The sequence below is a fragment of the Triplophysa rosa genome, linkage group LG13, assembly GCF_024868665.1.
Source record: "Triplophysa rosa linkage group LG13, Trosa_1v2, whole genome shotgun sequence".
NCBI classification, from domain to species: Eukaryota; Metazoa; Chordata; class Actinopteri; order Cypriniformes; family Nemacheilidae; genus Triplophysa; species Triplophysa rosa.
This window is the reverse complement of record NC_079902.1, coordinates 11255994-11278089: the sequence shown is the minus strand read 5'-3', so window position 1 is coordinate 11278089 and position 22096 is coordinate 11255994. Positions and strand designations below refer to the sequence as shown.

At 38.1% G+C, this 22096-nt stretch overlaps 3 protein-coding genes across 3 annotated transcripts; all 3 read right to left on the bottom strand.

Moving 5' to 3' along the window:
- Window positions 1-525: 525 nt before the first annotated feature.
- On the bottom strand, window positions 526-6419 carry cfl1 (cofilin 1). The gene is made up of 4 exons (XM_057349965.1): window positions 6286-6419; window positions 1703-2001; window positions 1523-1599; window positions 526-1449 (listed from the first exon to the last, which is right to left on the bottom strand). Exons 1-4 carry the CDS (start codon window positions 6286-6288, stop codon window positions 1331-1333), a joined length of 498 nt encoding a protein of 165 aa, XP_057205948.1. The 5' UTR covers window positions 6289-6419; the 3' UTR covers window positions 526-1330.
- A 1078-nt stretch (window positions 6420-7497) lies between these two features.
- atl3 (atlastin 3) lies at window positions 7498-17194 on the bottom strand. The gene is made up of 14 exons (XM_057349910.1): window positions 17090-17194; window positions 15986-16198; window positions 15748-15882; window positions 12520-12624; window positions 12355-12405; window positions 11667-11723; window positions 10803-10895; window positions 10577-10715; window positions 10168-10295; window positions 10035-10091; window positions 9887-9958; window positions 9383-9574; window positions 8985-9224; window positions 7498-8899 (listed from the first exon to the last, which is right to left on the bottom strand). Exons 2-14 carry the CDS (start codon window positions 16193-16195, stop codon window positions 8831-8833), a joined length of 1548 nt encoding a protein of 515 aa, XP_057205893.1. The 5' UTR covers window positions 16196-16198; window positions 17090-17194; the 3' UTR covers window positions 7498-8830.
- Window positions 17195-17954: 760 nt separating this feature from the next.
- Window positions 17955-21913, bottom strand: si:ch211-145o7.3 (forkhead box protein N2). Its single transcript, XM_057349868.1, has 5 exons — window positions 21521-21913; window positions 20031-20631; window positions 19586-19707; window positions 19385-19440; window positions 17955-18926 (listed from the first exon to the last, which is right to left on the bottom strand). Exons 2-5 carry the CDS (start codon window positions 20583-20585, stop codon window positions 18634-18636), a joined length of 1026 nt encoding a protein of 341 aa, XP_057205851.1. The 5' UTR covers window positions 20586-20631; window positions 21521-21913; the 3' UTR covers window positions 17955-18633.
- Window positions 21914-22096: the final 183 nt, after the last annotated feature.

Below are 22096 nucleotides of genomic sequence, written 5' to 3'. Positions count from 1 at the left end.
TAGCCTTAAGCTGTGATAAGAAAACTGGAGGCAGGTGGAGAATAATTTTCACTACAATCCGTTTTTACCAGGTAGCAGTTTATCATAACACAGAAATGTGTTTTTCATGCTCAACCCGGTTCCCAAACATCCGTGACATGCACTTCTGTGTGCTCATCAAATATTGTTGTAATACCCCACAGTGCAAATCTATTGTTTTTAAAGCTTGTTTTTGAGCAGTAGCCTGACACTTTCTATGAAATCTGCGACTTATCAAATCTGGAAAGTATGACAAAGCAACCAGTCCTTTTATTTTTTTACACATTTTGCAAGCCATCACATATTGCAGTAAATCATGCGGAACACTGAAAACAGAAACAAAATGAAGAGCATCTTCATGGACAGTTGATCAAGAATCTATAAATCAATACTAAAAGAACAATACTGTATGTGGACTGGACACTAAGAGCAGGAATGCATGAAACACAAGGAAAGTGCAGATAGGCGAAAAAAGTAAAACAAAAAAAAAGTTGTAAACACAGCAGAGTTGTTTAGTGCTTTTTTATTAGAGATAAGGAGACGATACAAAACATCCACTGACCAATATCCATCAAAGCTCTGTACACAGGCTGTCCAAACCTATCGCTCCCCATCTAACCTGATCCGCGACCTTCACTCAATCCAATTCATCCACAGACCGCTCACCCTCCAGGTCCCAGATTTTACAGGTATAAGGAATGTGTTCACTTTTTTGACACCAGTGCCATGGTTTTGAATTACATTTGGAAATATATAAATTGGATGGAATTGCATTAAAACAACTTGTGAGCTCAAAATAAAACAGGGGGATAACCGTGTTCTCAGAATGGTCCAATACGTTGTGATTTTGGAGTAAATTGTTTTGTACTACACCTAGTCTCAACACATACATACTTAGAAAACTGAACAAGTAGGTTGGCAAAAAAAAAGCTGTAATTGTTGAACAAACAGTATGTCGCAGGATTGAATAGCTGTAATGTAATGTCTGCCGTCTTATTCCTTTCAACAATCTAAGGGAACCCAGAAAGAACAAAAACCTGTCCATACACATTTACAGTTATATTACTTTGTTTTTATAATCGTCCTTCATCTTCGTCTTAAGATCTTTTTTCTTTTTTGTGTTTTTGTTCATTGTATGTGTGAACTGGAATGACAGCCTACATTTTCCTGCATGTGTGGAGTTTGTAAACTGTCACTTTTACTCAACCCTCCCCACCCACAATTACCCACCCAGTGGCCCCACAACAGTTGTGCTAGCCCATCTGCCCCACCTATGTTGGAATGAACCGCTAACCCCTGAAATGTGTCAGCCTCAATCGTTCAGAGGCAACCCCTCGAGAGTGATCACTGATGCTCCGCCAAGCTTTTCAGCAAGGGTCTTTCGGTCTTTGATATCTTCCAGACCGTTCACTTGCCACTCGTGCTTAATACCTGTAAGAACAAACAGAACGTTACAACTCGACCTCATAAAAGTGTAAAGATAAACAAACAAACTAACTTTTACCTGTGAACTTCTTTTTAATGGCATCCTTGGAACTGGCGTAGATCATCTTACTTTTTAATGGGGAATTTTCCGGGGCCCTGAACGATGAAACAGAATAAAGCATTTCACATCAATCAAAACAAACTACACTTCATAGCAGTCCATTAAAAGTAAAGCAAAATTCTTAAACCACCCACTTACCAGAAAATGAAAACCAGGTCTTCCTTCTTGGTCTCTTTTGTCTCGTATGTGGCATCATACAGAGCATAGCGACAGTCGTCAGATGGAAGCATCTTGACAAACGTAAGGTAAGGATCTCCTTCGTCTCCCTGAAGGATCTCTTTGCCCTCCTCCATAATGATCCGCTTCTTGTCCTCGCTCAGACAGAAGAGAACGGCCTTCTTCCTCTTCCTCCTCTCTTCCTCACTGGCCTGAGCCTTGCGGACCTTCATATCGTTGAAGACCGTCAACACGACTTCATCAACTGTAACTCCGGAGGCCTGCAAGCACACAAACACAGGATAAGGTCACATGGCCTATCAGTGGTTACCTTTGAACAGACGGAAGTGAGTGAACTGATGATCAAGTATAAATGACACTGAAAGAGTGAAAGTTTTGCAACAAACAGTCTTTTCTAGAGATCGACAGATACATTGTTTCCCCGATAATTTTCCCAATGTTTAATCAATTTCCCATCATCGGGTATCCGTTTTCTAATATCGGATTCACCGATAAGCTCCGCTATCTTGTGGCCGTTTAGAGAATTGCGTGCAGGACCGTCACTGCAGCAGAGCCTCTGAGGGGAGACGTGACAGAAACGACAGCGTGCACAGGTAATGTATACTCACTTGCTTTATTAATACACTTCTATTTAACATGAGAGCAATTAATGCACAAATGAGATGTTACATTTAATGCCTGATATGTAGTTTATGCAGCTTCGCTAATAGAGACAAACTCACAGAGTCCCATTGCCTAAGCTATCAATTCCTCCCCCAATAAAGACGTAACTTTACATGAATTAAGTGAAACAGCTATGAATTAATTCATGTTGGGAATAAAAGAGCTAAATTTAATTACCTTTGTTGTCTATGCTCTATCTCCACAAGCGACCGCAGTTTGAATGTATAATGTTAGTAATTGCATATATAAACAGTGCTTTGTCCGCAGGTATTTAATAAGACAAAAATATTAACGTAACATTCCAGTTGAGATATGCAATTATTTATATGCAGTTTTGTTTGTTACTTTCATGACCATGTATTTGCAGCTACTATCCAGTAAATTAATGTTATCAAGCGAATTATTCTTCACCTTTTAATGAGATTTGAAATTAATTAAAAATATATATTTTTTAATTTTATTACTGCAAAATGAACTCCAACTCTATTTATGATCTTACTTTGAAAATATTAGACCTTCTACATTTTGTTGCCTATTGTTAATATTAGTGTTGTTGCTTCTGATGATTTTTAAAATATTTTTATTGTTGCATTTTGAAAATGAAATTTAACATGTAAGACACTTTAGTAACAGTGCACTTTATTTTCACTCTTTCAGACCCGTCTATTTATTGGTGTATAGATGCAAATAATTTACTTTTATGGAAGGAGGGACTAAAATAGTTTGTTCAGTTGTGTTGTAATCAGTGTGTCAAAAACAGGAGTATAACAGTAAATAAACATCTGTTCTGCATATCGGGCAAATAAACATGCAAATAATTGGTATCTGTATCAAAAAACCAATATCGGTCGATCACTAGTCTTTTCTGTCCTAGTTACACTGACTGCCCTTTTGACAAAGGTGGTAGCCTTTTACTGAGCCGAGGCGTTTTGTGACTTGTGTCTAGGTTTTTTTGGACCCTTACTGACACACAAGAGAATCAGCACATTTCAATAACAACAGGTAAGGTAATCAGTTCCAATGGGCAGATTGATGGATCAAACCCAATATCATGGGAAAATTACTGAATGGATTGCCTTTCAACAACGGAAACCGGACCCAAAGACGATCTGATACATTCTTAAGGCACATTTCTCAGACATGCTCCAACACATTTGAACAGAAGCAAGGTTGGGCACTTCCTCATAAGGTCTGTGACGAAATCTGTGCTGATGGTAGGGTGCAAGCTTACAGGCTAGAGATGTATAGCAGTATGCACTGGATGATTTGGATAAGATAAAGCTGGCTTCGCTAAATATAACAAGTTGGGCCTAATGCCATTTGAAGTAGCGTTGTCATAGACAACAACTAAAGAGACAATGATTCTTTTGTGAAAATTAAAGTGGCATCAGTCATAACACCCCAATAAATCTATTCAGAGGTTTTGATTTCGATTACAACAAACGGTCCCACAACAGTCAAAGCGGCAACCCCTCTATCCTATTATATTAAACATAAGATTGAAAACTTCATACAATTCTTAACGAAAAATGTTCATTTCCTGCTACTGAGTACATTAAGACAAGATGTGAACATGAGCAACAGCCTCAGATCAGCATGAGTCCAGGTTTTAAGAGGTACAATGCATCACTGACCCACTTACAGAAAATATATATGGTATAAACAGGTATGTTTAAGGTGTGAAAGACATACCGGGACAACACAAACATGTCAGACTACTCTTTACATAACATGGCCATGGACATATGGAGAAAATTGCAGATTTAAAGTCCCAAAATATGGATGAAAAAAAACTTATAATGAACACAATACTCCATTATAATTAATATAATCATTATAAATTTAATTTTGTATGTTTGATTTAGGAACATATTGCTACAATTTTCAGATAAATGCATCTTTACACGCGTCATCCGCCATATCTTGCTATAAAATACCAAAGGTGTAAAGTCAAAAGTGTACATCCAATGACTAGGGATGTAACGAGATGCGAGTCACGATTCTGATCTCACGATGCGATTTATTTTTACAAAATGAGTTGAAACAAATTAGAAATGAACAACTTCCCTTGCATTATTTCTTAAATGCTTCACGTTTCTTTGTATAATAAAATAATGTTTTATTTCAAATAACAAAACTAAACTGCAATTTTATAACAAATTAATAATAGAAAAAGTCTCTTTAATATAAACAAACTAATACTGTCTGAGCTTTTCTTGGATTTTTTTGCATTTAAGAAATATCAGCATGTCCACGTTTAGATTTGCAATGAAAATAGCGGCCCCTGCTGTTCAAAAAATGTATTGCGATTCAGTTCATACCTCAACCGATTTGAATCGACACTCATTATAACCGATTTTCAACCGGCTCACGGTGAATCGTTACATCCCTACCAATGACACTAGTGCAACCGCTAATTCACCTACGTTCATTGAGGAAACAAGTAAAACCGACAGTGAGACATAAGTACAGGGATAACGGAAATGATACTTTAAAGATGTCGAATCAGTTTGAGTTAAAATAAGGTATATCACGTGTCTTAACAAAAAATGACGTAGCTTGTGGCTCAAGGTCCCTTTTTGTTCCCGGCCTCACGTACTTGCAACTAGAATACTGAGACTGTTCGTACCGGAACCGGCATTTCCTTATGCCTAAAACACCATTTTTCTCCAACAACTTGAAAGGTCTTAAAAATACAGCGAACAAGATTGAAACCAGCAAAGATTGTTCTCTACACAATATATATTCGTACTACATGGCGTATCACAAGCAAGACAAACGTGTTCATGCCCCACAAAAGCCTAAACGGTACTGGACGAAATGGCTAAAAGCCACGACTTTGGCGTTTAAGAAAAAGCTGCAATGTTCCAAACGCATTACGCGACGTCAGTTACGTTCCTACCAGGAAGAGTCTGGTCGCGCACACATTGCCTGATGACACGCAAATGCAACGTAACGGTTTAAAACACACTTTACTTGCATCCAATGCAATTATTCGTTAACTTCAGCCCTTAAAAGACAAATAATTCAGCTAATGTGCATTTTTACTCTAGTTCTTTTTCTGCCCAAAGAAATAACCAAGACCATCTTCTGTGCATCAAAGAATTAGGGTGGGGCCACGATCGCAGTGTTCGTGCATGTGTTCTATTAAACCGCCAAGTTGATGCCTTTTTCAAAGAAATAAACATTTAATGCTTCTATATTATGATGGCATGTTCGTTTATACACATGCACGCAACCTCTCTAGTGCGGTAAAAACGATAGTGTGTTCAGGATGCCGCCAATGGCCTTATTCAGACAAAGAACAGGCTCGAGGAAGCGCTTCATCTTGACGGCTAAAATAGTTTAACGATAATACACACAACCGGCCGGAGGTAAACGATTTGTTCAACTCCTCCTTCATTTTCCGTGCAATGTTACGGATTTGTAAAGCGTTTGGGCCTGCGGGTGGTGTGTCAAGTGCACAGAAAGGCCTTTCCTGGGCCTGAATACACGGAAATAAAGAAGCGGAGCGGGGAAATGGCGCCAGTTATTTTTCAGGCTTTTTTGTAAATCTCACAGCATCCGAATAGCTAAAGGCCACGCACAAGCATAAAACAACCTAGAAGGGCGAGTGTAATTCCACGTTTAAAAATAGGACCCGTGGGCCCTGGTAAGTGAGCCAGTAAAAAAAATCATTAATTGCAACAATCCTTGTCACTTCAGATAACCTGCGTACGGAGCGAAGCCTTCGCATTCAAGAAAGGCGTCAATCGAATACTGCCGATTTCACATTATTTATTCACATAAAAACGAATAAGACCACACTCTTATTACAAAGACAACATTAAAATAAGTTTAAACTAAAGGTAAATTATATAATTATTTAAGCGTGGACATACCATGGTTGTATCTCTGTGCTAGTCGGCGTCTGGGGAGAAATTGAATGAGCAGTGATGCAGTCCTTCGGTCTCGCACACTTGAAACAATTCACGGACGCGCCCTTTTGCGCGTGGCCGTGAGACAGATGGGAACGAGCAACCATGTCACGCGCTTATCGGTGTGTTATGGGAGCTGGAGTTCTTTAGTCAACATAAATTGAGGACATTTAAATATACACCTGTACAGTATGCTCACTAATTGACACTTGAAATACCTTTTATCTGTAACGCAGGAAACAATTAATCTCAGGATGCGCTGATAAAATAAATTATAAATGATATAAAAAAGTATATTACATTTAAAGGCACTTTGTGTGTTTAACATCAATTACAAATTGATAAGTATTTAAAAATGTAAGAGTATATTTAAAAATGTAAACGTTTATTTTAATTTATGTCATTATATAATTTATATTATATTTAGTATATTTTATATATTTAGTATATAAATCATTAAACATTTTTTTCAAAAATGTAGACTAGCCACTTGATTTATTAATTTCATTCATAAATGAATAGGGTTGAGGAAATTATTGAACGGGAGGGTTTCTATTTGACGCATTGTGACTAGACATGTGGAAAATTCCTTTGGTAACGAACTGCTAATTTGACTAAAACACATACTACACTGGGTGCAATGTTTGTTAGTTATTCTCAAGACATCCTGCTCTCCGCGACTAACCTTTTGTGCTTGTCTCTGCCCCTTTTTAAGGTTCGCTTAACTCGCTTCCAAATAAGGAAGCAAATGGTGACAGTCGTGAGCGCGCATCAGCCGAAGCCGCGCACATCAGGCGGTTCGCGACTCCAATCGCCATATAAGGAAACGAGGACGTTTCAATTCTATAGGAAACATTCAGGCAGCACGCGCTAGAGGGAGCGATTTTGCAGCAGTGAAGAATGAAACGACAAAAGAGAAAAGAAAACGTCCGCTGACCAAGCGGTATACAATAGCCACTTTATTTTCAATCTGAAAGGAATCCAACGTCATTGGTTTCTAAACTTATTTGTAGGTTCACGTGATTTAAATGACGGCAGTGGCCATGGCAGCAAAAAATGGTGCTCAAAGACACAGACAGACATCCCATTAATGCTGACATCTAGTGTGCATTGTTGACTTCTGGTTTAAATTGTCATACGGTCATTTAATTACGCAGCAACCAAGACCCTATCCACTGCATGCATAAAGTTTTATGATTTATTTAAGAATATATATATATAATGTATATAAGGTGGCAGAATGATCCCTGTTGGTCAGTTTTGGCAAGGTGTATAAAATAAAAAAGTGCACAGACCACAGAACACCTTCAAAGCCTCTAAATGAGGCTCTGGTGACTGGAATGAAAAAAAAAGACTTTACCATAAAATCCATATTTTCCTTGTAAATTTTCCTTTCATTAAAATCTGGGTGTATACTGTCAGCTACTTGACATATACCTGAAAACAAAATATTTCAACAATACCACACTTACAAGTACCATTATTTTTTATACATGGTACAACAGAACTACTGTGATCGGTGGGACATGAAATGTAATAAGAATAAGAGCAACACCACTCGGAAAACTACTCAAGCTGACCAAAAACCAAAGTACAACATTAATACCCAAAATATACATAAACAAACCTACAGAAACTGATGTTTACTAATGAAAAATGCATTAAACAACAGCTTTATCTCTCAGAAAAAGAGAACCGAGTACACTGATTGAGCATTCTTCAAGACACCGTTAAACCGTTAACATTGACTTTTCTCTCAATACTTTCAGTACATCTTCATGAATGTGTCTATATTAGACACGCAACAACTCGATAGCAGTTTAGAAGAAGTGCGTAGCACCAGTCAAGCACTTATGAATATTGTAATGGAGTAGTATGTGTAAAACCTGATTATGAACCCCCAAAAAGTGCAAAGACATTAGAAATGATTAACATGATTTTCCAAAGAAATCCTAGATGACTGTATAAGCTGGACTGATGGAATGCATAGAAGGCCACAGTTTGGTGCAAAGATCATAGTAAAGCTCTTGCAAAGGTCCCATAACATAGTGTAGGTACATTTTTAATACTATACAACGTAAGCTCAGGATTTAATGAATAATGCTAGTTATTGTGCAAAGGTACTTCTGGCTAAAGAAAAAAACAAGACAGCATGTCTACAGAGTGCTATCTAGTAAAAGGACCCCATCCAGCTAGTAAGGATGTCTGTGTCACTACAGAAGTCTTTGGCTGTATTGGAATGAACTGCGAATGTATCAATGCAACTATGGAGAGTTTAGCCCTTGTGCTAAATCCATACCTGTCCCTGAAAAATTACCCGCTGGTTGTGATTTTTGGTCTTATTGGTTTGCATTGATATAAAAAATCTGGTTCTAGATATTCTGTCAAAATAAGCATTAAAAGATTTAAGTGCTATGCTTGGAGATGTGCGTTATTATTTGGTATCGTATTATTGGTCGCTCCTGTGCAGTTTGCATCTCGTTTTGGCATCTTTGGTTTGCCTGAGAAGCTATCTTGTTTTCTTGTGTTCAACAGCCCGCTGACCCTGGCCTCTCGTCTTGTTTAATGCGTCTGTGGCCTGGAAACAGAAAGGACAACATTGTTTAATAAATTCATTTTTGTGGTTTCATTTTTATAACCATTTTAAGGTTTATATATTTTACCTGCTCCAGGACGACTCCGGCGGCCTTGTCTATGGCTGTGCCTACTTCTCTGTATTGGCCAGAGTATCGGATAAAGGCCCAGGTCAACATAGCAATCATGGCCAGACCGATTACACAGTCACATGCAAAGGAAATCGTTTCCAGGCCAATGAAGAGCAAGAGTCCTGACAGCACATACAGCAGGCAAATCACGACAAAAAGCACCGCAGGTGTCCTGAAAGCACTAAACAAATTCTTTGACTGAAAAGAAAAACAGAAAAATATTCATATTAATCAGATCTTACATTGTGTTCTTCAAACAAAGAACAAAGTGTGCAAAAAATGTAATACTAAAACACCACCACAGTTCTTGCAAACTAATCCTGCTTATTTTAGGTTTTAGTTTTTACATTACCCACCTCGTTGTGCTTACTGAACGACTCCCACATCTCCTTCAGCTCAGCTTCCAACTGTTCCTGATAACGGTTACAGAAATCTCGCCCACCCATCTTCTTAGTGTTAGTGAAGAGACGGAGAGCTTCTTGCATTAAGAAACGCTGCTTTTCCTCCAGTGTTTCAGGGGCCACATAAGGCAGATCGCCACCGCACACCTAAAAGTGAATTTAGTTTGGAAAGGTTTATAATGTATATGAGAAATATGTGAGAATTACATGCATTATGTAAACACAAAGCAATACAATGCCCACAGATGTTTTGCAATTAAACAGAAGACATTTACACCTGGCCATGTCGAGCTTTATATGATCGACTCTTTTGGGAACCCCAAAATAATTTTTGAAAAAAAAATCAAGATTATTTTTCAGACTAACAAAACAACACACAGCAAGCATACTATCAGAACATTTTATGGGTGTAAACTCCTATGTAATGGGTGTTCAATGCATTCCAATCATCATACAAACCTTCTCCATATTCTTGTAGTACTGGTCTTTAGCTGCCGCAACTGCCGCAAGATTATTGGCCTCTGCTGTAGCCTGAATGGATTAAATGAAATATTCATAGACATATTAAGAAACTGTCAAATATTAATAATACTGTGAATAGGTTTACCTCCAGCATTGATTTAGGGTGCGGAAGGTCTTCTCCCTGATATATCTTGATATATGCCTGATAGATAAGAAAAACAACATAAGAAAAACGCTTGCTGACAAACAAGATCACATGGGGCCAGGTGTGTGCTCACCTTAAAGTACTCCAACAGGCCCCTGCAGGTCACTTTATTCCCATTGATCTCCTTCACAGCCAGTTCATCAGGATTCAGCAGGTGTGTAATGAGGACACGCAACTCATCCTTGAACTCTGCAGCCACATCTGAGACACACATTCAAAGACGGACAGATGTTTGGAGAGATGAGCATTTAGAAAGCTTGATGCAAGTCAACACAAAAAAATCAATACAGATGTAAATGGATGGTTGAATTGAAATGGATAAAGATCCATTCTGATGGATTTCATGTTAAATGGTTTAGTTTAAATGACTCCATTTTCACAACAAACCCCAGCTACCACTTCTGATAACTCATGCCCATCTTTAGTCCTGGCAGAATAATGTACAGTGTGTATGAATATTAAAACAAGAATGCAGTCTATACCACACAGCTGTCCTTTGAAAGCAGGGCTTGTTGCCACATTGAGGCCAGGGTGTGGTAAGAGAAAACAGGAAATGGAGGTGAAGCAGGAGTGAATGTGTTCTCTCACTGTCTGAAGCTCCTCGTGCTGACTCTGCTTCACCTGAACGCCACAACACAAAACAGAGAGATCAATACACGCACTTAACGGAAAGACCACAAGTTCCTAAAGTTGTGTGTAATCACATACTTGCAGACGTTTGTCCAGGAAATCACTTCCTCCCTTGAACCCATATTTGTATTCATAAGGGAAACTCCAATCTCTGACCAGGAACATAAGAGACTGCGGGAATGGAAAGAGTTAAAATGGCATGAAAAGGTATTTTCTCCTGCTTAAACACATACAGAAACATGCATTTTCAGTTTGATTCCTATCTAATATATACTTTTTTAAGTATAATGGCATTGTATGTATTTATTTCAATCTTTAGATTAACACATCTGCGACAATGCGGTTCCCATCACTGTATCAGTGCCGCCACAGTGTTTTTTGGGCCCTAAAGATATTGTGCTCAATAAACTACATGAATGCCAAGTGAAAACCACAAAGTTTGAAATACAAATTAGAACGCATAGCACATGTGTCACTTACACCCAGACAAACTTGATGAAAGTTTTTGAACTAAAATTAAAATTCTCTCATCATTTACTCACCATCAGGTTGTTTCAAACTTGTATACATTTCTTTGTTTGATTGAAGACAAAGAAATATATTTGGAAGAATGTTAGCAACTGTGATTTCTGGGGCGCCATTGACTACCATAGTAGAAAAAAATATTGTATATTTCTTTGTTCTGTTGAACACAAAAGGTGATATTTTGAAGAATTTAGGAAAACAAACTGTTCTGGCACATTTGACTACCGTTTTATTTATTTCTACTATGGTAGTCAATGGTGCCCCAGAAATCTCAGTTGCTAACATTTTTCCAAATATCTTCCCTTCTATTCAACAGAACAAAGAAATGTATACAGGTTTGGAACAACTTGAGGTTGGGTAATTCATGACAGGATTTTTAACTTTAACTATCCCTTTAACGACATGATTTGTTTTTACCTGAAAAGGCTTCAGAAATATTTCATCCATTGCCAGACGGCCATACTCTGTAAACAGCTACAGACATACAAAAACAATGTTACAACAGTCATACTAAGTTTGAAAAGCATTACATGAAGCAGGTAAAATACATTTTAAACCCAAGTATACGGTAGGTGGAGAATAATAAAAACACTGTTAAACCATACAGTATATGTAAACATACTGTATGTGTATGTATAAATGCAACAAATCTTTAAAAAAGATTTTTGGCATGATCACTGCATTCCATTAAAATGTTTCATTTCTACATTTCTCTGTAGAATAAAGACGATTTCTTTGTTTTTCTTTTATTCAGAAATGTCACATCAGCAATACTGATTTCACAACGTTAATGAAAATGTTAAGAATAAAAAACCATAAACACTCAACTGGCGCTTACATCAAAAGCACAGAATATGAAAAGTAGACTGCCGCCATTAAGGTAAATAACATATACAAATATTATGACTATATAAAGACTATCCAAATGTATTCTGTAGTAACAGTAAGATTCGGGTGAGGGATTCTGTAGGAAAATATCTATTAGTGCCTACAGCAGCCAAATGCACAAAGGAAGGTCAATTTGAAAAGTTTGCAGAGTATTCTAACCAGTGAAGTATCTGGCAGATACCGAGTTGTATTTCTCCATACTTGTAATTGAACTAACCTGAAGCTGTTGTAGATCATCTTCCTGAATATTCTGTGACAGGTTATAAATCTACAAAAAAATAAATGTACAGCGTTATGGTGGGTTGTGCTGAATGTCTGAGAACATAAAAGGAAAGACAAGTATATATGTATATAAAGAAAAACAAAACAGCTTTGAATCAACCTGGACAGAGCTGGTCATGGTGCTGAGGGCAAAAATAGTCGCACAGTCCTTCACAGTCGACTGAGAATCAAATGCTCCTTGTGTGTCCATTAAAAGCACTGCAACCTACAGCAAGAAAACTCAAGAGGAATCAAAAGTGACCACAAACATGATTCAAGTATCAGTGTGTCTTAATGGTTTGTTTGTGCATATTATGCAACAAGCCAGAATCACCGACAACTAAATCTTGGCAGGAAATGATGCCATCCCTTCACACAGTTATCATAAATCTGATATCAGTGCTTGCACAAGTGCATATTGCTTACTGGATAAAGACCCAGATTAACAATAAAGTTCACAGTACAACTGTCATAGAGAATTTCGAGAGAGCTGAAAGTGACAAATAGTATTTATTTACTAAGCCACAATGTATAAACTAAGACAAAAACCAAATGGTTTTCTCTTAAAAAAGTATTCTTGGTTATAAATGATATAATTATAATAATTATAATTACAGATGCACCGATATATTGGCCAATAATCAGTATCGGTCGCAAGGGTCAATATATCCTGTCAATAAAAAGAGGATGCAATGAATTTGTGCTCTGTATTTAGAAAATGTTAAGAAACACCACCAGTTTGATGTTCAATATTAATAGTCATTATATGCAGGGGTGCACATAAGTTTTTCTACCTGGTTCTCAAGAGAGCACCTGGAGATTCGGTTTGGTGCTCACATTGCACATAGTGTGACAAATTATATTTACCTATTAAAAATAAAAGTAAAAAAGTAGTTACTTTTTAATGAACAATAAATACTTATACTTATTTACTTATTTTAAGTACACTTAAAATACAATGATAATGTATTTCTTCTTGTTTTTCTTTTTACATTATAAATATTAATTTTCAACACCAATTATGAAACCTGAAACGACAACCTTTTTGGTTTTTGGCAAGTTGCTGGGATGTGCACTTGCGAACGCACATGGAGACTTGCGGTGCGGAGCTAGGATCGAGTATAGCATAGAGAAACACAAGCTGCGTGCAAGTGTCAAGTTTAATCAGCTTGTCCTTTTAGAACGTTTAAGAGAAGCGGTGTTTTGGTAGACGTGCAGCGCAGTGCAGTTCCAGACATTCACAGAGGCTGCGCGTGCCGCGTGCTTCTCTAGTAACGAAAGCAGAACCAACAAAGGCGGAGCTACCAATACTCCGTTTTTCATCATTTACACCCAGGTCCCGTTTAACACCGGGAACAAACGAGATATCAGTGGATTTGGCAGCATTCAGTACAAACGGAAATCTTATCCAGTATTACATTTAGTCGGTCTAAAACAGTGATTGTGCATCAAAAGGTTTCAACCATGTCAGTACGCAAATGAGCGTTCTAAACTTATTTACAGAGCGCATTTGTAATTTTGGTCGCACGTGCGCATGTGCGCACCACTTATGTACATCCCCGATTATATGAATGAATAACATTAGAAAATTAAAAACATAAAAAAGTTTAGAAATATTAACGTTATATTCGGAATCGGTATCGATATGGCATTTATATGCTCTCCTACTTGTAATTCACTGCCAAATGTATAAATGAATCGATATAGGCAGAATAATCTGCTATCGGTATTGGAGAAATTTAGTATTGGTGCATCTTTAGTTAATACTAAATAATATCCCTATATATATATATATCCCTATATATATCCCTATATAATATATATATATATTCAAAAATCATGTTTTTATTGTGTGAGTTAGCTGTATTTTCATAGATATAATGGTTTAAATCAAAACAAAGCAACTGCAGTTTGATTGATATTAATTGGAATGCACAGTAAAAAAAACATGATTATCTCATTTTGGAACCAAACTCTTCATATATACACTCACCTAAAGGATTATTAGGAACACCATACTAATACGGTGTTTGACCCCCTTTCGCCTTCAGAACTGCCTTAATTCTACGTGGCATTGATTCAACAAGGTGCTGAAAGCATTCTTTAGAAATGTTGGCCCATATTGATAGGATAGCATCTTGCAGTTGATGGAGATTTGTGGGATGCACATCCAGGGCACGAAGCTCCCGTTCCACCACATCCCAAAGATGTTCTATCGGGTTGAGATCTGGTGACTGTGGGGGCCATTCTAGTACAGTGAACTCATTGTCATGTTCAAGAAACCAATTTGAAATGATTCGAGCTTTGTGACATGGTGCATTATCCTGCTGGAAGTAGCCATTAGAGGATGGGTACATGGTGGTCATAAAGGGATGGACATGGTCAGAAACAATGCTCAGGTAGGCCGTGGCATTTAAACGATGCCCAATTGGCACTAAGGGGCCTAAAGTGTGCCAAGAAAACATCCCCCACACCATTACACCACCACCACCAGCCTGCACAGTGGTAACAAGGCATGATGGATCCATGTTCTCATTCTGTTTACGCCAAATTCTGACTCTACCATTTGAATGTCTCAACAGAAATCGAGACTCATCAGACCAGGCAACATTTTTCCAGTCTTCAACTGTCCAATTTTGGTGAGCTCGTGCAAATTGTAGCCTCTTTTTCCTATTTGTAGTGGAGATGAGTGGTACCCGGTGGGGTCTTCTGCTGTTGTAGCCCATCTGCCTCAAGGTTGTGCGTGTTGTGGCTTCACAAATGCTTTGCTGCATACCTCGGTTGTAACGAGTGGTTATTTCAGTCAAAGTTGCTCTTCTATCAGCTTGAATCAGTCGGCCCATTCTCCTCTGACCTCTAGCATCAACAAGGCATTTTCGCCCACAGGACTGCCGCATACTGGATGTTTTTCCCTTTTCACACCATTCTTTGTAAACCCTAGAAATGGTTGTGCGTGAAAATCCCAGTAACTGAGCAGATTGTGAAATACTCAGACCGGCCCGTCTGGCACCAACAACCATGCCACGCTCAAAATTGCTTAAATCACCTTTCTTTCCCATTCTGACATTCAGTTTGGAGTTCAGGAGATTGTCTTGACCAGGACCACACCCCTAAATGCATTGAAGCAACTGCCATGTGATTGGTTGATTAGATAATTGCATTAATGAGAAATTGAACAGGTGTTCCTAATAATCCTTTAGGTGAGTGTATATTTCAAAATGATGACAAAATACATTTCTAATAAAAACAGGTAAGAGCCAAGTGTAGTCAGTTCTAATGTCTAAATACATTTTCAAGTAATTATATCTCAAAACATGCACAAATACAGTGATCAGTGAGTGGTTCTTACCTCACTTCCATCCTTCTTCTGCACAACAAAGACTTCGCTCCATAGCTGGATGCCAGTGGTTTCTGGCTCTGAGCCTCCTCGCCAGGAGAACCCTGTCAGAGGCTCATTCTCCTGCCCAAGCCAGTCCTGACCAGCCTGTTGGGGACAAAAATAAGGACAGTTGAACAGAATATACATAGAAAGTAGGTTTAAGTGCAACAACAGGAGGTGCAGATTATACAGAACAGTACTCACTAACCTTCATATTCCTATACATGTATCGGAGCATGAAATCCAAAAGAAAACTTTTCCCCTTTCGGAAGGCACCGGCGACAGACAGTACCACCACATTTTTATCGCGAACCTCAGGTGCCAACAGGATTCGACTAAGCGCCTTTGTATCCAGATCAAAGGAGTGATTCTCTTTATTGACTTTCACGATTTGGACTGGGCCAGGTTCAGTCCCCATTCTCTTTAATTACAAGGAGGACAAAAACATGGTTATTTCAGTATTCTCAGCAGTCACACATTCATTTTCAGGTTCAAGCATATAAAATCATTTCTGCGAGGCATTATTGAGACAGTACTGGCCCTGTTGGTCAGCAGGGCAGGGTTTGTTTGCAAGTTGCGATGTGGCAAAGCAGCTGAAAGGTTCAAACATGCTCGTCTCCACTGACAGAATCACTATCTTGAATGTCGTTCATTGTTACAATCAATCCGACTGCTTTCAACCGTGGGCAAATATGAGTCTTAAAAACAATACGGAGAAAGTTGCTCTATGCAAGGCTTGTTTATGGTGAAACAGTTTAGGCACAAATATGTAAGCAAAACAATACACATTGTTAAATACACATAAAACGCAGAGGTGGAACCTATTAAATGAGGTGTGGAACAGGAAAAGACTTGCTGAAATGAACATGCTCATGGCCATCACAAACCTCCTTGAAGTGTCACTAAGATCTCTCCCAGTCACGTTTAAGTAAACACGAGTAAAACAGTAATGATTACGACTGCAATACACATCTTAAACTCTAGTCAAAGCACCACCTCTCCTCGTTTTACAGAATGGCTGTGTTCCAGTTCACTTATGTAATATTTTCCAAATATGAACCAGAAGTTGCTTATTTGATGAAATATGAAAATACGCGTGTATATGATTTGTATATACATTCGAACTAGCCGCTTGATGTTAAACTTGCTCGTAACTGTCGCCTCGCTTAAGGACTGATGTGCTTCAATCAAACCTTTCGAGAAAACGATTTAAGAAACTAGCGAAACGTCAATAAGCCATCTTCCGCGTGTTAACCATCCAACGTTACCTGACATGTAGATTATTTTATAAGTAAATTATGAATTCAAATACCTTATCCTGATCTTTTAACTGCAGACCTGCCACGCTTCTGTTTCAGATTATGAACGTTTAGTTTTAATAAACACAACTTTGTCCGATTAAGAACTTCCCAACGCATGCACACCTGGGAAATGTAGTTCTTTTGGTGAAGAACTCGCGGACTTGTGTACTGCTTCCAGACCACATAAAACTACAACATCCAAGACACACCCAGAGCAACCTCATTTCTATCAGGTCCTATCAGAGTGCACGGATGTTAAATAGCAGTGGTTATGGATGCGGAAGACATTAATGTTCAGCTTTAATATCACTCCATGGTGAAATAGCTTTGCACACATTTTGTAATAAACGGGTAGTACAATGTCAATCTATACCAACATGTGAATGCCACAAGGCATTCAGAGGTAACGTACAGTTTTGTCAGATGTTCAGGGACTGTCTGCAAAGTTTTCCACAAGAAGTGAGTCATATCAGCACGGTGCCCTCCTCTTTAACTATAGACAAGACCAAGTTTTTGTCATTCAAAACCTGTGTATGACTCTTCTCTCTGTTGAACACAAAATGAAGATATTTTGAGAAATGTCTCATTTGAGAAAAGCAGTGTTTAGCATAGTTTGCTATAGCACAATCATGATTAATTGTTTGTATAGTAAAACTTAAATGTACACTTTGAAGTTTAAAGTATAACACTAATAAAATAATGTGTATGGTAGTATGGAAAGTGCAATTACAGAATTCTTAAATGCCTTTTTATGCATTTTATGTATAGCCTAGGTCTATACTATCTGCTAAAATAAACATGCTACATGGTGCTCATTCAGATTAATTATATAATTGACATATTTAATCAAACGAATGTTTTATTGTAAGAATTCAGTACTTTATTGCTAAATGAATGTTAGTAAGTACATGGGGTCACAGTGTAATTTACTGTCAGTCTCTTTAACATACTAGACTAAAAAAAGAAACACGAATAAAGCAAAATATGACATGCATTACACTACACAGAAAACAAAATGCTTCAGAATGCTTTAGCATGACAATAAGAAACAAGAAATCAATGTCATTAATCTTTTCATACACCCAAATAACAGCTGGCAGTTTGTCTCAATAATACTTAAAAATGTTCAGAATTTTGTACCACATTGTACTGTAAAAATGTTTCAAAAGCACATCAGAGCTCTCTAATGTGAATAGAATACAGTTAATCAAATCAAACATATGACTTGATGAACAATGGCGTGGAAGTGCATTAAATATCACTTGTCAAACATGACAATAAACAATAAATATTTTGTCATCTTGAAGATGCTTTTATCCAAGGTTACAATACACTAAGAGCAAGAATAAGCCCCACATGATTCCCCACAGTGCTGTCAGTTCCCTATACGTCTTAAAATCATTACATTATTTGAGTATGCTTGTGTTGCACCTTTAATGACAGTGAATAAAAGTTCAGGCAGTTATAAAGTGACAATAGTACATCAAGCCAACACAGTGGACCCATTTCAATATTAACCTTTCTTGCTGGTACATAGCGCATACAAATATCCGTCTCAGTGGTTTCCTCCTGCAAGATCAAGTAGTGACCCTGCAGCCTCCTGAGCCTCTGGGTCAAGCTGCAGTATCTCAACCGTCTCCAGGTCCAATTCGGTGTCTCCTGGAAGAACCAAGTACTGATACTGCTGATACTGATAATAGTGTAACTCAATGTAGCCACTGTCTGCTAATGGATCCTTCTCTGATTCCTCGCCTGAAACCTCTGTAAGTTCTACAGAGTCCATGGGGACCAGCTCCTCATCTTCTGGAGTCAAAGAGTATGGTGGGTTTGAAGACAGAGAGTCAAGATCTGAGGAAAATGATGAGAATGGTGCAGTTTAGAATCACAGTATACAATAAACCTAGACCAGAATTGTGAGCTGTAGATATAACGTTATAGTTTTCTCTCATTTACGGAAATGCTCACTATTGTATTATTGCTTCTAATACACAGTGAAAATAGAAGCAATAGAAGTGACTATACGTTCAAGATTTGTTTACACTACTTACCCTGTAGTAAAACAGCCTAACAAAAAGAGACCTGCCATCACATCACTGTGGCTATAGGTTGCCAGAGTAATGTCCGGCTGTTACCAAGACAACAGCTCACAAACATACTACAGCTTTCCAAAAAAGAGAATGACGGCTAGCAAAAGATCAGGCAAAACCTAAAGAAGCTAGTGCTAAATTATATACATTTTCGAAACTGTAGCCATGAACTCTGTTTTCTATTATGCTATTGTGTGGTATACTTTCATTGCGACTGACCTGATATTTCCAAGTTGTCATTAACACAGATCTGCCCGTTATTAGATGCCTCCAACCTGTTCAAAATGCAAAGACGACAGACTCAATATCCTACATTAAAAGGAAGCAGTAATCTGTCCCTTCATGAATGTTAAATCAGCCGATCCATTATTAAATAGTATAAATCAGATTGTGTATTGAATGTAAATAACAAAAACTCACAAAGCAGTATTGTTCAACAAGTTGCTGTTTGTACTATGACAATAATGTGTTTTTCGAAGAACCTCCAGAAGGGCCGGACGATACTCTGGACAAACACGCCACAAGGAGCCCTTTCCAATCGACTATAACACAAAACATAGGAATATTTATTTGAATTAAGCAATAAAGTTGTCAGAGTATATATACTGCATATCATTGAGTACTCTTTATTTCTCATTTATTCACCCTCATGTCATTGCAAACCTGTAAGATATTTTGAAGAATGTCGGTAGCCAAACAAAATCGCTCCTTATTGACTTCCATTGTATGGACACCACAGAGACATTTCACAAAATATCTTCTTTTGTGTTCAAAAGAACAAAGAGTCAGATTAGAGCGTAAATCAACAATGACACATTTAGGTGAACTATTACACAATCATTGGAAGAACAGTGGACTGACGTACTTGACTCTTGTCACGATGTATTCGTTGAAAACTCTTGCTCAAGGACAGGTTGTGGCGAACAGAGTTCCTCCAACCACCCGAAGCTTCTCTGTAGTAGGGGAAGTTGTCGACAATCCACTCATAAATTCCTTTCACAGGGAGTCTCTTCTCTGGTGAGTCTTCAATTGCCATGAAGATGAGACTACTAAAAGAGTATGGGGGCTTAGCGGGGCAGGCAGGTAGTGACTGGGCAGGAATGGGGTCTAGGGTCTGTGCGCTGACTCTGGACAGGGGCTTCAGAGGCAAGAGGTTCCCTCTTTGATGCAGCCAGCTAAGGCAGGTCAGGTCATCCTGATCAGATGCTGTGGAGGGACTAAGGCAGTGTGACCCTCCAGATACCTGAGGGGTTGATGAGGAGTGGAGATAGGAAGATGGGATGGAAGGGCAGGGGGTGGTTGGGGAGAGAGGAAGAGAAGCAGGCTGTGGAAGTGAGGGGGATAGAGACAGGGACTCTGGATGATTTCTGGGAGTGTGCAGAGGATAATGGGGTGGCAGCGCTTGTGTGTTTATCTCCATCTGTCTTCTAGCTGCAGGGAACAGGTCCACACATTCACCTGTTGAACTGTAGATAATATATTATATATTAATACAAATAGCAAGCTTAGAAGAACACACATGTACAAGAAGTATGTGTCTATGAGCACAATATCACTGCTGTCCTTCTGAAACCCCGTATCTCCATATTTTTGGATTTTGTATAATGAATTGTATATTATAAATCATTATTATTCCCCCTTTATGTTTATCATTGGGCTTTGCAAATATCTTCGCAAAGTAAAATATTGTCCTTGTCAACTTTGACAACACAGTGTTTAAACATTTAAAAAGTACCGTGTTTTTTTCCCCATTTCCTGAAAAACAGCGAATTTGGACATATGAGATTTCAGAAGGACAGCGAAGGACATAGGTCTAAAAGTCTGCTAAAATTTTCTATTTAAACTTCAACACTTTTCATAATAGAAGCCAGATTTACAACGAATACTGCCTTACAAAACTACATGGAAAAAAACTTCGAAGGTTTTGAAACAAGGGAAGGTTGCTGGAAAATCAGTCCCCACCCACAGAAGTCACATTCCTTTCCAAATTCACTAAGAATAATGAGAGCACAAGTAAGTTAGTAAATGATTAAAGTAAACGATTGAGCAGCCAACCAACCAAGTCATAATATACCAATTCAGTCTGTACTAAACTAACACAGAATATGATACTTAGATTATGCATTAACTGCATGAAGCTGCAATTAAATATCCTGATTTAAAAATTATGAAAATTCATCAGTAAAATTAAGATTCTACTGCAACAAACATTAACACAGAAAGCCACATGGTCTATACACCTGAGAAAATGGCGCAAGAATATTAGGTTACATTTGGAATAATAACCCAAGCATTCATTCTCGCGTGGACCTTTCATGGCATGACAAAAGATCAAAACAACAGCGAAAAGCTTACCCAAACAGGAACTTATGAATTTACAACAATTAACCTCCAACTCTGAACTCGTACAGATGAAAAGTTTCGCAAAAAAAGTGTTGAAATGTCTTTAAAAGCAAGTGCTGTGTATCACACTATCCCGCTCCTGTCTGCGTCGTCCTTTCTCACGTTTCCTTGGAAACCAGAAGGACGCGTTGCAGCCGGCTCGACCCCTCCTTAAAGACACACTCGGCGCTGGGCTGAACGATCTATAGATCAGTGGCTGAAACGCGTTTAGTTTGATCGTGTAACGACTCTTGATACTTGCTATTTGTGCTGATATTTTACATGGAAACGCATTTTATCTTCATTTTACATGCTTGTGTCGTTTAACCCAGTGTTTAAAGCACCTAACTGCAAACGCAATACAAAACCGCACACAACAAATCCTTAAACTCCCAAACCCGACATACAACACATGTAACATGAAACCTAACTGCTTTGTTGTATAGATGTTGTGAAAAAACACTTTGGGATTGTAGAAGGCGCAAAGGAAACTAACAGATGAATATAGCACACGCATGATACAATAAATTTAACTGTGTTGTAAAATAA

What these genes read in the sequence shown, in the direction of transcription:
- cfl1 (XM_057349965.1), bottom strand. An exon ending in GACCTGGTTTTCATTTTCTG is followed by an intron (nt 1,600 to 1,702) that starts GTAAGTGGGTGG and finishes TTCATCGTTCAG; the next exon opens with GGCCCCGGAAAATTCCCCAT. An exon ending in CATTAAAAAGAAGTTCACAG is followed by an intron (nt 1,450 to 1,522) that starts GTAAAAGTTAGT and finishes TTGTTCTTACAG; the next exon opens with GTATTAAGCACGAGTGGCAA.
- atl3 (XM_057349910.1), bottom strand. Translation starts at nt 16,195, where the DNA reads ATGGGGACTGAACCTGGCCCAGTCCAAATCGTGAAAGTCAATAAAGAG. An exon ending in TTTCAAAGGACAGCTGTGTG is followed by an intron (nt 10,296 to 10,576) that starts GTATAGACTGCA and finishes TGTGTGTCTCAG; the next exon opens with ATGTGGCTGCAGAGTTCAAG. An exon ending in CGTTCAGTAAGCACAACGAG is followed by an intron (nt 9,225 to 9,382) that starts GTGGGTAATGTA and finishes TTTTCTTTTCAG; the next exon opens with TCAAAGAATTTGTTTAGTGC.
- si:ch211-145o7.3 (XM_057349868.1), bottom strand. Translation starts at nt 20,585, where the DNA reads ATGGAGATAAACACACAAGCGCTGCCACCCCATTATCCTCTGCACACT. An exon ending in TTGTTGAACAATACTGCTTT is followed by an intron (nt 19,441 to 19,585) that starts GTGAGTTTTTGT and finishes CATTTTGAACAG; the next exon opens with GTTGGAGGCATCTAATAACG. An exon ending in TGACAACTTGGAAATATCAG is followed by an intron (nt 18,927 to 19,384) that starts GTCAGTCGCAAT and finishes CATTTTCCTCAG; the next exon opens with ATCTTGACTCTCTGTCTTCA.